Genomic DNA, 18,879 nt, shown 5'->3' on the forward strand with positions numbered 1-18,879 from the left:
GAATCTAAATCACCAGATGTGATTTAGTTATTTCACTCACTTTGGACATCTTAGTGGAGAATCTACACGGTAAAAAGTCATCGAAATGAAAGAAAAACCATTACAATGATGAGGTGTGTCCAAACTTTTGACTGGTAGTGGATAAGATTGCGCGGCCTTTATTACCCGATAAATCACGCCATAATCACACCTTTGCCGTGCTCAGCCCTCTCAGCAGTCTTCCAGGCACCCGGCACCATCTACCGGGCTGTGAAGTCAACTCAATTTAATCGTCACCATGGCAACGTACATAACGAACGAAGCGCCAGCACGCAAAACTATGGCGATATTAGAATTTATCGATCCCGCTGAATCCTGTCATATTAAACACATAAAGAACGACTTGCTCTAAAGCGTCACCGCGGAAGCTCTCCTTCGTCTCGCCCCTCCTCTTATCCGCGAGGCATCAGTCGGGTCCACCTCTGCCTGCGGCGGCTGAGGTGAATGATGGAGTGTTTTGGCGACCGGCTCGCTCGGACCAAAGGTGCCCTATAAATGGACTTCATGCGAAAATGAAACCCAACACAGGGGTCCAGCGGGGTCATCTTTCTCCCTTTATTTATTTCTTTTACCAGATAGTGCCAGCCAATATTTGTCTTTGTCCTCCCCACTCTCTCCCTCCTGTGACGGATGGTGGGAAGTGTTCGGCTAATGGCGACGCCATTACTCCAGAGCCGGTGAAAGCAGAGGGGGAGAACGCTAGAAGAAGAAAAAAAGAACAGAGAGATATTTTCCCCCCGCACGCCATTAGCGGAAGAAGGGCGGAGGGGCGGAGAGACGAAATAGCCATGAGAACTGAGGTCGTGCAGGCGTGAGGCCTCGGCCTCCGTTGGCCGTTTGGAGATTAATTAGGGTCAGAAAAAAAACGGACAGGGGACGTGGCTGTGAAGCACAATTACGTGTATTTCTCGAGAGCGCAGCTAGCTGATTCTGTTAAGCAGACATTTCATCCGAGGCGGCCGAGGCGGCAATGTCTTAATAGACAGGGGGGGAAGAGAGTCTCTGCAGCCGGAGGGATACGCAGAGGAAAGGTAAGTAGCTCTCGGGGGGGGGGGGGGGGTGAGGAGTCCAAAGTCACTCAATTAAAAACAGTAAAGGCCGAGGTCTGGCAGGGTTAAAACCGCCTGCGGCACGTTGTCAGCGTGCGATAAACGTGTTATTTCAAACCAGGAATCTCGTTGGGCTTTTCGGTATTGCGTTATCTGCAGGGAGCCCCGCTCACTCGCCGGAGGTTTACACTCCAGATTAAGCGGACAAACAAACTGTGCGCCGTCCGCAAGGGGCGGGGGGTGGGGGGGGGGGGGGGAGGGTAATGAAGCGATTGCTTTCCAACGTCGGGGACGAAATCCTCCAATTTCCCAACCGGAAGAGAGACGACGACGACGGCTCCCGTTTCTCGACGCACACCTGCTGCTGTTTGGAGCGACTTCACTGGCCCTCCACTTGACACAGCTGCCCGCACTGTAAACAAACGCTGTGCAGCGGATTTCCTGCACGCCGGGTTTACAAACACTGATGAATACGCGGCCTCCGCAGCCACATGGTTCCAGATTGGCTGAATCGTCTCCGTCTGTGAGGCTGTCTTGTCGAAGCATTAAAGGTTAAGTGTGTAACATTTGGAGATTTTTTAAGAAGAAACAGCGACAACGAGTGGTTGCATTTTTGATTGCAGCGCTCTTTCACTTTTGTCCAACTTCGGGACTCCGTACCTTCCCTCTTCCGAGCTTGCCAGTGAACTACGGTGGTCCATCACCGCCTTACTTAGAAATATGGTGGTACTAGACGGCAGCTAACTAGGAGCAAGACCCTTATTGCTCCATGTATATATTTATATATAAATAAGGACTGTTCTACGGGTCGGAAAACCAAATTACTTTTATCGCACTGCGGGTATATACTATTGTTTATGTATTTTGGCCAGTATATTGAGCTTTTACATTTACAAAAATCATAAATCAAGCCAAATATTATACACTGGTCCTTTAAAGCAGTTTCCCCAGGGGTTTATGATTCTGTATTCCCTTGGAAGTCGGGCCGCTCAGGCCGTTCCACATTTTCATATTTGCGTGAACCGTGACGCTCCGTACACAGGCAGGTGTGCACACAAAATAAACCAAAATAAAAAACCGGCTTTCTCGCTAGGCTGAATTTCTATCTCCAGACTTTCTGAACAGGATGATTTATGCAGGGGGGCTCCTCGCTGCTGCGGGGGGAAAGGGAAAACTGTCCGAGTCTGCGGGGCCTTCACGGTCGGCTGGCCTCACTTATGCACAAAACAGCTTTGGGGGAATCGCTTCACCACCGCCGTATAACCTGGCGGCACTTTGCAGGCTGACTTCAATTAACAGGAAGGAAAATGTCACCGGCGCGCGCAGGACGGCTCACTTGATACATTCATCTCGTAGATCTACTGGATTATTATTAAAAAACGGTTGCGTTACCGCCGCTCTGCTGGCATTTCCGTGTTTCCAAGTGGCCACCCGCGGTATTGCAAGACAAACAAATAAATGAGCCGTGTCTCGGCCAGTCACAGGGGCTCCATATCACTGACTTTGTCGGAGGCAAACTCTTGGCTGCTTCCTGCTTTTATCACAATTTAAAGGCAGCGGCGCCCTGGCGGGGAGCACTTTGTACCGGCAAAAAAATCCATTCAAATGAGATCCACCACCCCGGGAACAAATTTAAATGAATGAATAAGGCACCTCTAACTAAACAGGCTCCCGTTATATCATATGGGAGGTTCTACCTGTCGAGTGGCAGCGCAGACTTTCCGCGAGCAAATCCGTTCTTATTGAGACGAGATGAGCTTTGTTGACACGTCGCGGTGCGCCCGGGGTAATTGTTTTTGCCTCTGCTTTAGACAAGCTAATTAATTTCAATTACTGGCAGCTCACCAGTCTGAGGTTGGAAGTCAATAGTGCACGGTGCTGTAAGGGAGGAGGAGGAGGAGGAGGAGGAGTATAATTTGTTCAACCATTCATCAAAGACGCCCCCCCCCCCGCCCACGCCTGCTTGTCCGCTGGGGTGGCGACTCGTCTCCAGATTTATTCACGCAGCCCTTTTCTCCTCTGATGTCTCCGGAGCCGCTCTGCGTACTGATGGAGTTGGCCAGTCTTGGCGAGGCGTGACCGTCAAAATGTCCCCTTAAAACAACTTGTTTTGCCAACAAACCCCCCCCCCCAAAAAAAAAACTCCCTCCCCCCAAAAAAAGAAAGGAAAATCTCGCTTCGGCTTTGAACGCGCCATCTCTTTCCGCCTCCCGGAGTCACTCTCACCTTTTCCCATCTTTGAGCTGCGCCGCTGGCCGAGATGAAAGCGAACGTCTGAACGGTTCATTCGGGGTGGGGAGGGGGTATGCGCTCGGCGAACTATGCGAAGGCGATGCACGGAGTAAAAGTGCCTTTTCAAAGCGAGGAATCAAAGGGAAACAAGAGACCGCAGACGGCCTCTAATGCTTTGAACAATATTGACCGGGCAGCGTGTTTTCAGTCAATTCAACAAGGGAGTAAAAATATATATAAACATAAAGGACTGATTTTTTTATTTATTTATTTTTTTTGTAGACGTGATGCGCAGACGCTACAGGCTTGGCCGACCGGTGAGGTTATTTAATTATCATCATCAGGCGCTGGAGCCGGTCCCAGCTGTGTTTGGGCGAAGGCAGGGTTTCCAGCTAGTTTATCGCAGAGGCCACACAGAGAGACCAGCAACCCGCCACGCTCACACTTGAGCTTACAGACAATTTAGACTCGCCACTTAACCCCAGCGTGCACGACTCTGGACTGTGGGAGGAAGCCGGATTACCGGGAGAGGCGCCCGCGACTTCCCCAGTAAATAAATCAAACCAAGTGGAGGGTCGGCAAAGTATAAGACGCTAACCAGATTAAGGCCTCGTAAATCTTCCTTGAAAAGTTAAAACCCGGCGAGGATATTATTTGAAACAATATCAGCGGCTTTAAAGACATTTTTGAAGCGTTTAATTTTTTTTTCTTCTTACCCCTGCCAGCGGTGACAGCTTCTGTCGCAATCGTTCACACATCTGCTTCCCCCGCTCGCTCTCCTCTGCTCCGTGCGCCACACGCGAACCGCCGCCAGGAGACACTGTAATTACTGCTCAGCTCCTCGGGAACTTTCAGAAGGCGAAAAGCATCTGGGGATTTTTATAAAAAAAACACACGTCATATATCTGCACCAAACAGACAGGGGATAGATCAAGTGAATGTTTGAACAAAATTCCCCGGTTGGAAATTTGACTTTCACGGAAGCACGAGCAAGCTTCCCACGCGTGCAAGTTGACATTCTGAGCGGCTGAAGTTGTAACGATTAACTTGACAGTAGGGCTGTGCGATTAATCGAGTTTAAATCGAAATCGGATTGGATTTATTAGTCAAGACAATGTTTTTTAAAAAAAGAGGAAAATCTTAAAATTGATTTTCCTCTCGCATGCTTCAGGGCTGTGCGCCTCTACTGTGAAAGTTTTGCACTATATTCATTCATCGTTGTTCAAGATGACAGAAGAACCTTTTATTTTTAAAGCGATGCTTGGTGAAAGACAGTTAAGGGTGTCACTTTATTCACAGGGGCATTAATTTGTGTTTGGTTCTTAAGTTTCCACTTTACTTCCAAATACGGGAACTTCATCTTTGTTTATGAAGAACTTTGAAGTTTGGTCAAAGGGAGATTTTCCGCTTCATGAATCCCAAGGCATTCGTCTTTGTTTGGTCCAAAAGACTGCAAATGTTGTTTACTAAGCCCAAGGAGCATTTAAAGTATCTTTCAGTTGCACTTCATTCCCAATAGGGAATTTTGTTTTCTATTTTTCTTTAGAAATAAAGGTAACCTATTTGAAGTAATTTATTCCATTGTCTTTTGTAGTTTTAAGTAAAAAAAATAATCGAAATTGAAATTTGAGTTTTCAGAATAAAAAAAAACAACTGGATTTTATTTTTGTCCAAAGTCGCCCAGCCCTAGTTGATCGTGCACTTGAAAGCTTCCCCTGCGGGCCCGACATTTCCCATGAGCGCTCTCCAGGTTGGAATAAGCAACGGCGTAAACAGAACGACTGGCTGAGCGCGGAGCCAGCTGAAGCCAAGAGCTCATTTCCAGCTTCCTCGTTCCCACTTTTGGCCCAACTGGGACCCATCATCAACCCCTCCATTGATTAGCTAATTGCCGAGGACGCCGCCAGCTTCGCCCCGACGGACCCCAGGCGACCGGTGTCGCCTCGGGGGCTGCGGGGTTTGTGTAAACATGGCCAACCCCCCGGCGCCATCGCATTCAATCCCGCTTCCTGCTACACTCCTCCGCAGAGCATGAAGCGTGACATTGGATTTACAGCGTAATGGAATAAGGCGCTTTGTTTCTCAATCTGCCAGGGAGGAGGAGGTGCAGAGCCGGCTGAGCCCGCCCACTTCCTCCACTGGAAAAGTTGCGAGAAAGGAGTGGCTGATGTTCGTTGTTTTTCCCCCTTTGTCTGCCTTCTTTTATTTATCTATGTATTTATTCTTCGCGTTGTCGGCATCGATTCGCTTTACTGTCTGCCTCTGAAGTTTTCTGAAAGAGGAGCCGAATTAAAGGGGTCATCGCCGGGAGATCAAAGACGCCGACGAGACAGGTGCCGTGTTTTCCGCAAAAGAGCCTCACCCTGAATGTTAATGGCAACGGACGTGATGAAATACCTGCCGTTCGGTCCGGGTCATTGTTCTGGCCGCCGCCGCCGCGGAGATTAGCATTCCGAGCGCTCGCTCAACGGCCCCTGATGTGAGAGTCCATTAAGTTAATAAAATCATCTGCGTTTCTTTTGGAAATCTCCAGAATGTCCATTTCTTTTCTCCTCAACTGCCTCGCTCGTCATTTCTATACACTGATTTTTAAAAAATGGGGGCATTATCAGTTAATTGGCCCTTATCTGCCTCACTGTTACAATAACACTCTCCCCGGTTGGAGTGTCTTCACTGCCGGAGCTTTTAAGCGGGGAGAAGAGTGGAGTGTGTTTTTGTTGGGCAGAAGTGGGAGGTCATTCTCGACGCAATTATCCAACTTCGTTTCAGGTCCAGTCGGTTGACTGTTCGGCGGCTCTCTGTCACGGCCGAGCATTTTAATTGTGCTTGAGCGTGTTGGTCTTTCAGCAGGAGAGCCAAAACCTTTAGCCCACTCTGAAGGAAATGTATGGGGGTTTTTTTGCATTGGAGAGGCTTTTTTTTTGTTTTTTTTACTTATTTATTTAGCATAAAGTGGAATTGATAATGCGCATATATACATACTTATCCATCCACTTATCAATGGACTCCTGTGGAGAAGCTTCGCTCCATTAATTATGCAAAAAAACCCAGCACGCACATCCTCAAAACTAACATGGGGTTTCATCTTTGTCTTCCGACTGGACTTTAGGGAGACATGAAGGCATCGTTTCTTCAAAAGGCCCCATACTACACCCACTTTCACATCTATGTTTTTCTATCTTGGACTCCAGTTGTGTTGCCTCCCATCATTTAATTATAAAAGAAAAGCCCAGAAACGCTCTTTTCAGATCCCCAGAAAACACTACTTAGTCCACAACTAATCAGACCTTGCTGGGGGCGATGTCAGTTGAGGTGAGGAATTAATACCCCTTGTGACATCACAGGGGGCTGTGTTGTTGTTTTTTTTGTTTTTTTTGGCATACCATGGTTTTAATGTAACTCAGCAGGCGATAATGATTTTAAAAGGCATAAAACATTACCCGGACTCGGGTGAACTTAACGACGTCGCGCACGCGGCCCCGCACTTCCTGTCTCATGCCTTGGCTCGAGCAGACAAGAGGAGAAGGAGAAGGCAAAGAAGCCAAACAAAGGCGGGTGCTGACGGATCACAACGTTTTATCTCATATCTCATTAGACCGAAACCCTCACATCAGCAAAGTTGGCCAGCACGCCACATCAAAGCCAGTGTGGGAGTGGGTGCTAATTAGTATGATAGAGCGTTTATCTGAAAGTGATCGGAGAACACGCACGCACACACACACACAGAGTCAGACCTCTATTCTTCTTAGGAAAAGTTAACAATATTTCATGGGGGGGAGGGAGCGTTTTTGTGCTCTTCTTTAACCTCCGCTGATTGTGCTTTGTTGGCTCACTTCCTGTCCAGGCTTGACGTTACTTCCCGTCCAGGCCTGGCATCACCTCCACATGAATCGGGTCTCGACTTTAAAGGTGCAGGAATTGTCCAAGAAGCTGAAGCCGCAGCAAAAACAGAGTTTTGCACCACCGCGTGAGCCGGGTCGCACACATGCTGTCTGTGCCTTGCGCACGCAGACACGCACACAGAGACACAGAGACGCGCACGGGCCCACGCACGCCCGCAGAGCGACCTTGGGTCCGACTCAAATTCCCCGCTGTCTTTCCTCGCAAGTTCCAAGGATATTCTTGGCAACAGACGCATGACAAATGTTGGCACGATCAAACCGTCAAAACAGATGAGCGAGCGCGCACACACGGACACACGCGCACACCCACACACACACACACACACGGTGGCAGGCACGGGCGATCAAAGTATATTCCTGGTGATGGCTTCATGAGCGGTCTTGGCACGTGAAGGCGGATTCTGCGTCGTCAGTAAACGCGCCTGACGCGCCTGTCATTTCCACTGGACTCACACTTCAAGTCTGCGAGTCGCTCCTCTGAAGGGACTCCAGTTACTCAGCAAGTATTGTTTGGCCCGCACGTCGGGATTCAATTAAAATGTAAATTCTCCCTAAGCTGATAAACGGGAACAACAGAGCTCTCACACTTCCTGGGGCCGCCAGGCAGGAGGCGCCTTTTTTCCCCGCAAAAGTGAGACACCGGGAGCCGAAGCCGGAGACGAGAGAGGAGGAAATTAACAAGAGGTCGGAGGTGGCCGTGGATGTGGGCTACGAGTAAAGGGATTGACGGACTCTCAAAGACTTTCTCCATTCATGCATGTGATGTTTTGCGAGGACTTACTGACACAGCCTGGCGCAAAACCTTTGCCTGCAATGGTTTGTATTTACAAAGTTTGCATTGTGCGCTGGGGGGTCGACACACTTCCACAACTCACGGAAGGAATAGAAGAAAAACAAACAAAAAAAAAAAAAAGGCAGCCAGCCGTGTCAAAAAAACCCAATTTGCCGAAGGGAAATGAAACACTTTGCAAAAAGCTGCAGTCTCTGCAAATATTTCCACAAACTTAGTCTGTGTGCGTGCAGCTGTGATGTAAATAAAAGTGGTGAGTCACGGGAGCCCGGGCTGGAGCGTTCAAGAGGCAAGAGGCTTGTCTTATTTTTCATCATTGGCATTCAGCGGGCGGCAGACATGACTCACAAACACGCTCGCTTGGGTGACAGCTCTCCACTCGGAGACATTTTCCCCGGATTAAAAATGCAAAAACATATTGACTCCGCTGGCCAACAAATGACCCCCGCGGGAGAGCGCGCCCACTCGGCGGGACCGCAACGTGCGCGTCAGACACTGCCGAGCGGCTCCTCCGGAGAATTAATTATTAACTCGGCCCGGCTCAGGATAGATTGTTGAAACGGAGCGGGCAGGTACGTCTCTCCAGCCGCATCATTAAAACCCAGACGCACGCCCGCCCGCTTGTGCCGGCTTCTCATCCCTCCCTCCTGACACTCAGACGTCGTCACTCATCCCGTCGTCGAGCAGATGCAGAGCGGCAGGCGGGTCGCTACTCTCCAGACTGCGTCCACAGAGGTGGGCCGGAGAAACACGGATGACACTTGACGTTGATGGCAGCCTATAGAGGTACTTAAAAGCACACAGAGTAAAGCTAAGCACTCGGCCGGGTTTTAAGTCAAGGTCCCGTGTGGTGCAAAATCCACTTTGCTCTCTGATAATAATACACAGTGCGTCTCCAGCCAGACAGTGAACTCCCAGGAAATTAGGGAAAAGTCCATCCTTGACTGGCTCCGCTTGCTAAAAGACAAAGCTGTGAGAAATCAGGTCATAATACGATCGATGCAGTTCTGGCGAAACATCCTTTTCTCCCTCTTTTCAGGTTTCACATGCTCCAAGAACAGACAAAATCTCCAGATTAGACCTCGGCAAGATGGATGACAAAGATCGTATGTCTTGATAGATTTCGGAGGCCTTGCGAGGTATTCACAAAACTGAGCGGAGACGAGATTTGCAAACGGCTGGAGAAAAGATAGCAAAGGTACATACGGCTGGTGAAACGTTTGCATATCTGTGTTGCTCTGCATAAAACTGGATATTTATCTTTGCAGCATTTTTTCCCGGCCGACATGCAAAACAGCGAGAGGAGATCTAAAGTGAGGACATAAGTGGATAAGCCGCGAAATAAAAATTTAAACGGCGCAAATATAAAACCTCTTCGTCGGGAACCAGCGATGGGCATCCTCCCCCGAAATGACTTTTCGAGTTGGGGGAAATCAGGAACATAAATAATTCTGACACCCGTCCTCACCCGCTTCTGCAATGCGATGGATTCGAAAGTTCAAGTGTGACTTTTTCCCCACGATGCGCACGGTGCCCCTCAAACATTCACAGGAGGAGGAGGAGGAATAGTCTTGTGAGGCAGGGGGTAATAGAGCCATTGCTTCCATTTCTCCAACGGCCTTGAAGACCTTGCTAATGCGGTGGGTTCACCCCGACGAGCGTGTTGCATCTATTACGCGGCTGCTTCTGTCGAGACATAATGATTGGCAAAGCGGCGTGCGCGATGTAAAAGTCGCTGCTTCCCCCCCCCAACGCACGTGAAGCACATTTCCACTGAAGGCGGCGGTTAGTCAGAGCGAGCCTTTGTGTTTATCTGACAGTAACATTAGCCCAGACATAAATCAGTAACTCGGTGAATGGAGGCTGGGTTGCTGATGGATTTCCTCTATTCGTATGTTAAGTGATATTTGCTGACAAAAAAAAAGACATTCTAATCCCTACGTGATTTCACTTATTTGTTTTTATCGCGTTTGGCATGCTTTTTATTTCTCAAATGCATCTGATTTATCTGTTATGAAGAGTGTTTCGCTCGCCACAGAATCCAATAATCAAGTGGGTACACACTCTCTTTGCCCCCATGTGCTCAGTTCATTTGTATGCGCCCCATTCTTGCAGCATCCCAGATATGAAAAATGAATGTCCTTGAGTATCTACTCTGCTATACATTTCTCCAGAGGGCTGTACCATTGATCTTGATCGAGCCCAATTACTCGTTTTTTCCCCCCTCGCCTCTCCCAGTTTAGAACAAATGTCAGTGCCATTCCCTGTCACGAATAAAAGTGTAATCAACGACATAAATCAGCAATGAGGCCAAACGACGGCAGCGCGTGTGCAACAGGTGAAGGCAGCAGCCGCCACTGTGCCTTAAGTGCTGATGCAATACTGCTCTCTGGTGGCGCGCCCTGGTACTGACAAGCATATTTAAGCCAAAACCTTAAAAAAAATGGTTAAGACTGCAGAAAATGTATGAAACACGTTCCACTAAACACCATAGATACATACAGTCATACATCTTTTGACAATAAAATATGGCACATACGTGTAAAAACTAAACAGGTTTACTTGAGTCATGCCCATTTATGTGAAGATAGATAGATAGATAGACTGAGACTACTTTTTTAGTAAAGCAACACCGACTCTTGCATCATTTTTTTGTTTTTGTTTTACGGTTTACTCTATTATATCGAATGTATCACTTGGTTTGGCAACGTCAACGTATGTTTACCTGGCCAATGAGGCTCGCGTCATACAACTACGACTGCAACGACCACGACTACAAGATTAGCATTAGCTAAGCAAAATATACATACTAAATATTAAGTTACATACTCACAACTAGTGTACCACTAATTTCACAGTGTGATAGTTCTTATTTTAACAAGCCCTCTCTTACCCGTGTCTTTTCAATTGAGTGTTGAGTCGCGGAGCCAACGTCGACGAAGCCAAAGGAAAAAAATCTTCGCGAGGCACTCTTTCGACGCCATTAGCCGTTTTGTCCTCTTCCCCCGTCGTTTCTTCTTCTCGGCAGCCTTGCTGGCCTCTGGCTTTATTCACTTACCGTCTATATTAATTTTCTTTCGCGCACTGCTCTTGAATTAGTATGACGTAGCTACCACCACCGTACGCGCCATCCGCCACAGCGAGCCAATCAAAACGCGCCTGCGCCGTTGAAACACAAACACAACGGGTTTTTATTTTTATTTTCTGATTTGTTACAAATCAAGCACAAGGTTACAAGTCGCGTTTGAACTTCATGTTGGTTAGGGGGATGCTGACATAATTGGAGGGAAAATAAATGTTTTGTCACTATTCCTAAATCTGAACAGTACGATGTCACACTGCCCTCTGGTGGCCGAGATGAGTGACAGCCATCCCGTCCTCTCCTACTCAAACGACGGATGGATGGACGACGTTCAGGCTCAGAGGTATCGACTTAATTCTGGTGTAGGCGGACCTCTTGTGGCCAGAAAGTGACATCACAACATCATTGGTTTGTTTTGTTTTTTTTGTATTTTTTTGTATTATTATTATTATTTTTTTTAATGTGCGTTTCTATGGATTCAGTGGCTGTGCTGAACACGTAGACTGTTTGTTTTTTTAAACGGTGTATGCACGCAGAGTCGCATATAAGTCATCCATACAAAGTAGCAAGTGACGGACTGCCTGTTGTGGCAGGGCTTGTGGGAACTTGGGAGTCGAAGAGGCGCGTTCTCGCTCCCGATTGGCCCGAGCGGCGACAACGTGAACGCGGCGACGCGCGGAAGAGATGATCGCATAAAGTGCTGGGAGTGGAGGGGCTCTATCTGTCTCCCGACAAAGTGCTTCTCGGGCTCCGGAGGCTGCTGGGCAAAGATGTACTGCAGGTAAGGACCGAAATCATATTCGGCGTCGACGTCCGTCTGTGCTGAGACCGGCAGCGCGAGCCAATGTTTGGCTCCACTTATTGCCAGTGGAATGGACCGGTGCGATTTGCATGCGTTTCATTTGTTTTGATCTGCTATTGAAGTGTGTTATATTGTCCAGTGATTGATCCACAGCCTCCCGCAGCTCTCTGCTCCCACTGTTGATTTGATATTTCTTCCAATCAGCCCGAATGAGGTATTTGCCAGAGGAAAAAAAAAACAGAGCAAACCAATTATTGTTCGTGTATAATCAAGACATGTTCAACCAGAGATGTACAGGATAAACACGTGCCCGGCGGGAAGGCATTTTATGTTGTCGTGATGAAAACAGGTTTTCCTCTGACTATGTTACTCAAATGTTTCTGATTATGTGGGGTGGAAAACAAATTCCTCTGAGGATCACATTTCACACAAAGTAGATTACTGACAGCAGTGGGCACTTAACTCCTTTCCACTCGTAACACTTTGTACTTTCTTTCGCCCAGTGTTATGACATAATGTTTTTATGTTTTATGACTATTTAAAATATTGCTATTCCCCCCCCCCCCCTTCACTTCTTTTCCTATCTCGCTCAGCAACGTGTGCTGCCATCGCTGGTGCTCGGAGGAGAGGCTGGATGGGAAAACGGTCATCATCACCGGGGCCAACACCGGCATTGGCAAAGAAACAGCCCGAGATCTGGCCAGAAGAGGTACCACTCGCACCCGCCTCTCCTGCCGCTACCCTGCCGTCTGTTTTCCCACCCCGCTCCCGCTGATGTTCCTCTCTCCTCTTTTCACCAACTTTCACGCCGCACATTCCTCTCCCTCCCGTGGAGTTGAGCACTTTTGTGTGTCTGGGAAGGGCTTTCAACCACGGTGCCTGATCACACGTCCTGCTCCCTTTTGCCTCTTGGCCCGCTGAATTGAATTAGGCCTAATCCCAACCATGTTTGTCATTAACGCGCAACTCTTGATGAAATGCTTGATTTAATGACCTCCGTGCTCCGAGACATGTGCAGGGCAGACGGGCTATTGCATACAATGAGACGTAAGACAAGATGGGCCTTTGTTGTGCCGCAACAGGGACATTTGCCAGATATATATGAAGGACATATTGCACGAAACAGATGGAAAATTATCAAGAAAGACAGAGAGAAAGACAGACAGAGAGAGAAAGACAGAGAGTATCTCCAGGGCAGTCCGAGAGCGAGACAAAGGGGAAGGGATGACAGACAAGCCGTCAGGGGCACAGAGGGAGCATTGTGAGGGTCCGCTCCCCTCCCGAGCGAGACAGGAAACAAAGAGCGATGGGAGGGTGCGACCAGCAGTGCACGAACAGACGCTCACAGGGTGAATAGTGTGAAAACCAGTTGAGCTCTGCCACGGTCGCCCGCAATTAAAATGCCATGGCAAAGTAGTCTACCCTCGTCCCTGAGAGGTCCAGTGGGCACCAATAACAGGGATCTGTTGGCGGAAAATGGAATTTGATACATAAAGATATATAGATATGTGCGTCTGTTCTCATAGTTGAAGAAATAGAACAGCTCCACCTGTAAGAAAGGTGGCCGTACTGGGCCACGAGGACTCGGCCTCAGCCCAGAATATGGATCCTCTTGGAATTTCGTGACCCCAGGGGAAATAAGGATTAACGTCAGGGTGGTCCTTCCCCTCGTGGAATTTGCCTGTGTGAGGGAAAAAAAACAAACGCGAGTACGACTGCGAAAACACGTCTAAAAATTGACAGCGTCAACCTTCTGGGCGTCGCTGGGACCGTGCCTGAGGTGCGGCGAGGTATTCCGCGTGCCGTCTGTTCACACGTTGCCACCAGCCGCATTGAAAGGCGGAGGCGATGGAAGGAAAACAAGGGTGGAAAAAAAAGGTTTGTTGCATTGGGTAAGGAGGCTGACTTAAGTAGAGTGAAGAAAAATCGCTTCATAAACAGCAAAGAAAGACAAAACGCCAACAACTGAAGACAACCAACCGAAATTCAACCATCATCCGAAAGCCAAAAGATGCAGGACCTGCACTACTCACACTGTGAAAATAGAACAATGTGGAAGATGAAAAGTGGGTCACAAACAAAATGATGTTGTCCTTGTCCCTGGAGAGGTCACGGTCAAATTGAGTGCTCTCGGTAAATGGGATTACGTCAGGACAGGACGGCAACATGATTAGATTTGAAGATTCATACTAGAAGGTGGTTTCCTTGAGGCGAGCACATCTGGACGTCTCAACCGGAAGCCATCAGGCTGTGAGCAAGGCGGAAGAGGGCAATTCACGCAGCAATCGGTCATGTCCAATGACAGAAAAAAACAACAACAAAAAAAAAAAATTAAAAAAAGAAGTGAATTAGTGAACATAAACGAGCAATTTGCCCAAGTTCGTTTATGCGTACTGGCCACATCCTGGATGATGTTTTCCTTCACTCACCGTGAACTTCCACCCTCATTGTTTACTCCATCATCTAATTGAGCGAACTTGGCTACCTGGAACAACCGGGGGTTTTCCGATACAGAGCACTGAGCGTGGACTCGTCACAAAGACCCTGATTGAGCCCGCAGCTTAATGGCTCTTTTGTTCCAGAATGTCCACCGTGTTCGTAGGACGGAGGAGGGTGCATACATGTATGCTTGTGTGTGTGTGTGTGTGTGTGTGTGTGTGTGTGTGTGTGTGCGTGAGGTTCCGTGTCCTCGTTAAGGGGGAAATGCACGGTCATTTGCGTCAGAGGTTGAGCGGGAATGACACAGTCGGAGGGGCCACGTTCGAGCTCAATGAGATGCTAAATGACTAATGTAACAAGATTAGAGGAAGTTCCACAAGCGCGCACACAGACACTTTGGCCACTCCCTCCTTAATCTTTCAGCACCGAGCGGCAGGTTTTTGCAGCTTTGATGGGTTTAAACCTCCCCTGGGTGGAAAGTTGCCTTCGTATCAATCCTGGATAAGTTGCTATTAAATTCTCTCGTCTATCCTGAGACGTTTTTCAACTCATTTTGCAGGAGCTCGCATCGTGATGGCGTGCAGGGACCTGGAGAGGGCCGAGGAGGCCCGCACGGAGATCTTGGAGGACACCGGGAATGAGAACATGGTCATCAGGAAACTGGATTTATCCGACACCCAGTCCATCCGAGCCTTTGCCGAAGTCATCAATAAAGGTCGGTGCGCATGTCTCTGTTCGTAGACACACACACACACACACACACAGGCACTTTCATTTCAGAAACGACAATACGGCTGTGTGCCATTTCATGTCATTTATGCCATTAGAGGAGAAGCAAGTGAACATCCTGATCAACAACGCGGGCATCATGATGTGTCCCCACTCCAAGACGGTTGATGGCTTCGAAATGCAGCTGGGGGTCAATCATCTGGGTGAGTCATACGGGAAATTACAGTCCTCTGCCTGCGATTTGAACTTTCATTTGTTGTCAGTTGGCTGTGACATCAGTCCATGCTTTGGTTTTGTCCAACAGTATATAAGGTAGGAGCCCAGAGAGAACACAAAAAACACCTACACCATTGGATGAACAGTATTTCTACATGCATACATTGAAGCATGAGTGGAGCAGTTGGGCTCTGTGTCCGGCTGCTATGCAGCGCGTCGGCTCTTGTCAAAACCTCTGCAGGGCGAAGAGAAAGAATTACGCCCACCGCAATAACGGTGAAATTCTGATCTTCTTCTATGGTGTCTTGCAGCAGCTTGGAGCGCTCCGTGACACTTAAGACACCATTGTCAGTCTCCTTTGTATCTGGAAAGAAGGCTGACTGGTTAAGGAATCCGCTGAGGTTCTACAAATTGCTGAAACAGTTTCTATTGGAAGCTAGGAAGACAAAAGATCAAGATTTAACGTTCTAATCCACGTGGCTTCCATGCAAGATTAATATTTGTTGTCTTTTTGTTGTTGTTTTTTTTAACATAAAACAGAACAAACAGAACATTTTGAATAATATTTTTAGGAGTCTTGAATTTTCGAGTATAAACCAGAGTTTCTACAGTCTTGAAACTGTCAGCTTGTTCACAGCATCGGACTGTGGCTTCCTTCCCAGTATCCTCAGCAGAGGATCACGCTGAATCAGAGAACACTGTGTGCTGCAACCCAGTCACCCACGCACATATGCGCACACATACCCGAAGAGCGGGCACGTACTGCACCTTGCATGTTTTCCTGTACATTGCTGGACTTTAAGTAACAGCCAACCCGGCTGGAGTCACGGGTTCAACAGGAAATGGAGAACAATAGTCTGGAGCTACATCTTTGTGTCTCTCCCACAGTGAGGAAAAACAGACCAAAACAATATGGTCACAAGGCTTTCTGTCAGTGGTTATAAAGGAAGGTAAACTATGGATGGAGTTGATATTTTTTTACTTTTGGTCTAAACTTTCTATTTTTAGCTCTGGGGGAGACATATCCTGTGTGTTAAGTGTTTATGTGGCCAATTCAAGGTCACATCCGTTGCAAAAAAGACCCTGTTTTTCTAGCTTGTCAAGTGAGAAAAATCCATCCTTTAATCCAATTCATTCCTGCTTTGTTTTTCCCCAGAAGAGGTTTGCTTAAAACACAGAGCACAGAAAATGTGCCCTTTGTGACATCACAAAGGGCACAAATACTGCCCCTGTCTGCCTACCCGTTCCAACCTCGGCATCCTCCTACCATTATATTCACAATCACTCCTCTGGACATGTCTACCAAACCGAGTATTTTGGGGGAAGGCAGTAAACAAGAGGCTAAGATCTGTTAAGTTTTTGGATGATTATAGATGCTGGACATAGAAATCTGATGATAGGTTTGGGCCATTTATTTTTTTTTTTTAAAGTGTGCATCCAATGCCTTTTCTTAGGTCACTTCCTGTTGACTCACCTGCTGTTGGACCTCATCAAACGTTCCACTCCGGCCCGCGTGGTGGTGGTGGCGTCGGTGGCCCACACCTGGACCGGACTGCGGCTGGACGACATCAACAGTGAAGGCAGCTACGATCCCATCAAGGCCTACGGCCAGAGCAAGCTGGCCAACGTCCTGTTCGCACGCTCCCTGGCCAAGCGCTTACAGGGTGAGGCGGGGCGGCAGAGCGCGTTCAAGGCGGGGGCGCAGCGGAGCGCAGAGTGAAAAAAATAACTGCGTGGCACATTTTGAATTTGAGTCACGCAGGAGAGAGTTGTGATGCTCGCTGATCAGAGGCCTGTCAGAGAGCGGAGGACATTGTTGAAGTCGGCGGGGGAAACAAAGAGCCTGTCTCGCTCTTTTGAAGGGAGCTGAATCGGTAGCGGCTCCGTGTTCAGCTCTGCATAAAAGTCTTACATAAGCAAGTCTAAATTAATAACTCTCATACATCAGTTGGCTCATCGTATTGCCCCTCGGATGAATCAATTTACACTTTCATGGCATTGTTCTTTTTATGTTCTTCTGCCTCATCACAAAAAAAAATGATTTCACTTTAATATTGCAGCAATGAAAGTCATGACACTGCTAATTTTCAAACCGTTAACAGTAATTAAAGTGTTCAACGGTGCAGGTGATATATTATAAGTGTGTTTTGCAGGCACCGGGGTGAGCGTGTTCTCTCTGCACCCGGGGGTGGTGCAGTCGGACCTGTGGAGGCACCAGCACCAGTGCATCCAGGTGGCGGTGAAGATCTTCAAGCTCTTCACCAAGACAACGGTGGAAGGAGCCCAGACCACCATCTACTGCGCCGTGGAGCCAAACCTGGAGCGCCAGAGCGGCGGCTACTTCAGGTACAAGCAGCACTTTGCTCCCATTTTCGCTGGTTGCGCAAGAGCTGTTAGCGCGGCGGCGCCGTGCCGCTAAAAACTGCCGGCCTGCTGCGCGGATTTTGCGTCGGACCGTTATTTTAGTCGTCCCAAACGTTTGCTCAAATGCAACACAGCATGTAATGGCCATTGTTTGTCCCCCTCTGTGTTGTGCGTGCTCAGTGACTGTGCCCCCGTGAGCTGCTCAAGGATGGCCTCTGACGACAACTTGGGTGAAAAACTGTGGGAGATCAGCTGCAGCATGCTGGGCATCACCTGGCAGTGACACGTGGCAACACGAAGCAACTGTGCACAAACGGTTCTTTTCTCCCCTACCAGAGGTGCTGTTGTCGCTGGATATGTGCACAATCTTTGCTGAGTAAGAGTTGTATTTTTTTTTTTTTTTTTTTTGAGTGCAAATATTGCATCTTTTTTCATACGCTTCACTGGTTCATGCAGGGTTTTCTTTCATCTATTCTTTTCTGCTTTCATTTTCTGGCTCAGAGTCTCTCAAAGCAACTTCAAATAAAAGGTCTAATAAAAAGCTATCAGTCATAGTATGTGAATAGTACTTATCAAAGGAAGTGTTTGTCATGTCAGTTTTTCGCACTGAACAGATCAGACTGTAGATATATCACAAGTAAGCTATATAACATGTTTTATTGTCACTTTTAGACATGCCTCTGTAAAGAACATATATTTGCATTTATGTTGTTTTTATGAAATCATTACAATTCTTTAGCATGCTGCTGCTTCGAAGGTGGATTTTTAATTCATAATTTGTACATACTGTAAAAAAAAAGAAAAAAGAAAAAGAAGAAGCCTTCGACAACACATTAAAGGTTTATTTGAGCATTGTGCTTGTTACTTGAAATAAAGACTGCTTTGTATTTGAGCCATGGTTGTCTTTTCCTAAATGACATTTAATTCCAATGTGTCATTTAAAAATGGTCACAACATTTTTATTGTTAATAATATAGTTGTTATACATCGAGTAATGGTCCCACACCTACGATTCTCATTTGGCAAACATCACTGGAAGCATTTAGACTCCTTACACACCACAGAGCATGCACAATGGAAACAAAAGGGCAACGGGAAATGGCAGGTTCCTATTCAGGAACTTTACTGTAATCCAGATCACATGAGCGAGTGTTTAAGACAGCAGGAATGTCACATTAGTAAGAGCCGTGGCTAGAGGAGTCTGTAGTGCAGCGCTATTTAAACAAATGTGTGTA

At 47.6% G+C, this 18,879-nt stretch overlaps 2 protein-coding genes across 6 annotated transcripts in view; one reads left to right on the plus strand and one right to left on the minus strand.

Annotated features, from left to right (window-relative positions):
- The window catches only part of sema5a (sema domain, seven thrombospondin repeats (type 1 and type 1-like), transmembrane domain (TM) and short cytoplasmic domain, (semaphorin) 5A), a 144,532-nt gene extending 133,408 nt beyond the window's left edge, over positions 1-11,124 (minus strand). For 3 of the 4 annotated variants that reach the window (XR_012929459.1, XM_076051153.1, XM_076051149.1), the window contains exons 1-2: positions 10,906-11,124; positions 4,037-4,168 (exon numbers count right to left, since the gene is read on the minus strand). The gene's annotated coding sequence lies outside the window, so the exon portion shown is untranslated. The remainder of the gene's footprint in view (positions 1-4,036; positions 4,169-10,905) is intronic. The other variant, XM_076051151.1, reaches the window with a different exon arrangement.
- Positions 11,125-11,667: 543 nt separating this feature from the next.
- On the plus strand, positions 11,668-18,536 carry LOC142904824 (retinol dehydrogenase 12). 2 transcript variants are annotated; one of them, XM_076051159.1, is made up of 8 exons: positions 11,668-11,875; positions 12,050-12,110; positions 12,490-12,605; positions 14,895-15,050; positions 15,163-15,267; positions 16,735-16,944; positions 17,434-17,626; positions 17,825-18,536. In XM_076051159.1, exons 2-8 carry the CDS (start codon positions 12,106-12,108, stop codon positions 17,925-17,927), a joined length of 888 nt encoding a protein of 295 aa, XP_075907274.1. In that variant the 5' UTR covers positions 11,668-11,875; positions 12,050-12,105; the 3' UTR covers positions 17,928-18,536. The 2 variants fall into 2 exon arrangements, with proteins under 2 accessions (XP_075907274.1, XP_075907273.1); XM_076051158.1 differs by lacking the exon at positions 12,050-12,110 and having other exon boundaries at positions 11,670-11,875.
- Positions 18,537-18,879: the final 343 nt, after the last annotated feature.

The sequence above is a fragment of the Nelusetta ayraudi genome, unplaced genomic scaffold (assembly GCF_046127955.1).
Source record: "Nelusetta ayraudi isolate G7.1 ecotype Tasmania unplaced genomic scaffold, CSIRO-AGI_Nayr_v1 ptg000132l, whole genome shotgun sequence".
Lineage (NCBI taxonomy): Eukaryota > Metazoa > Chordata > Actinopteri > Tetraodontiformes > Monacanthidae > Nelusetta > Nelusetta ayraudi.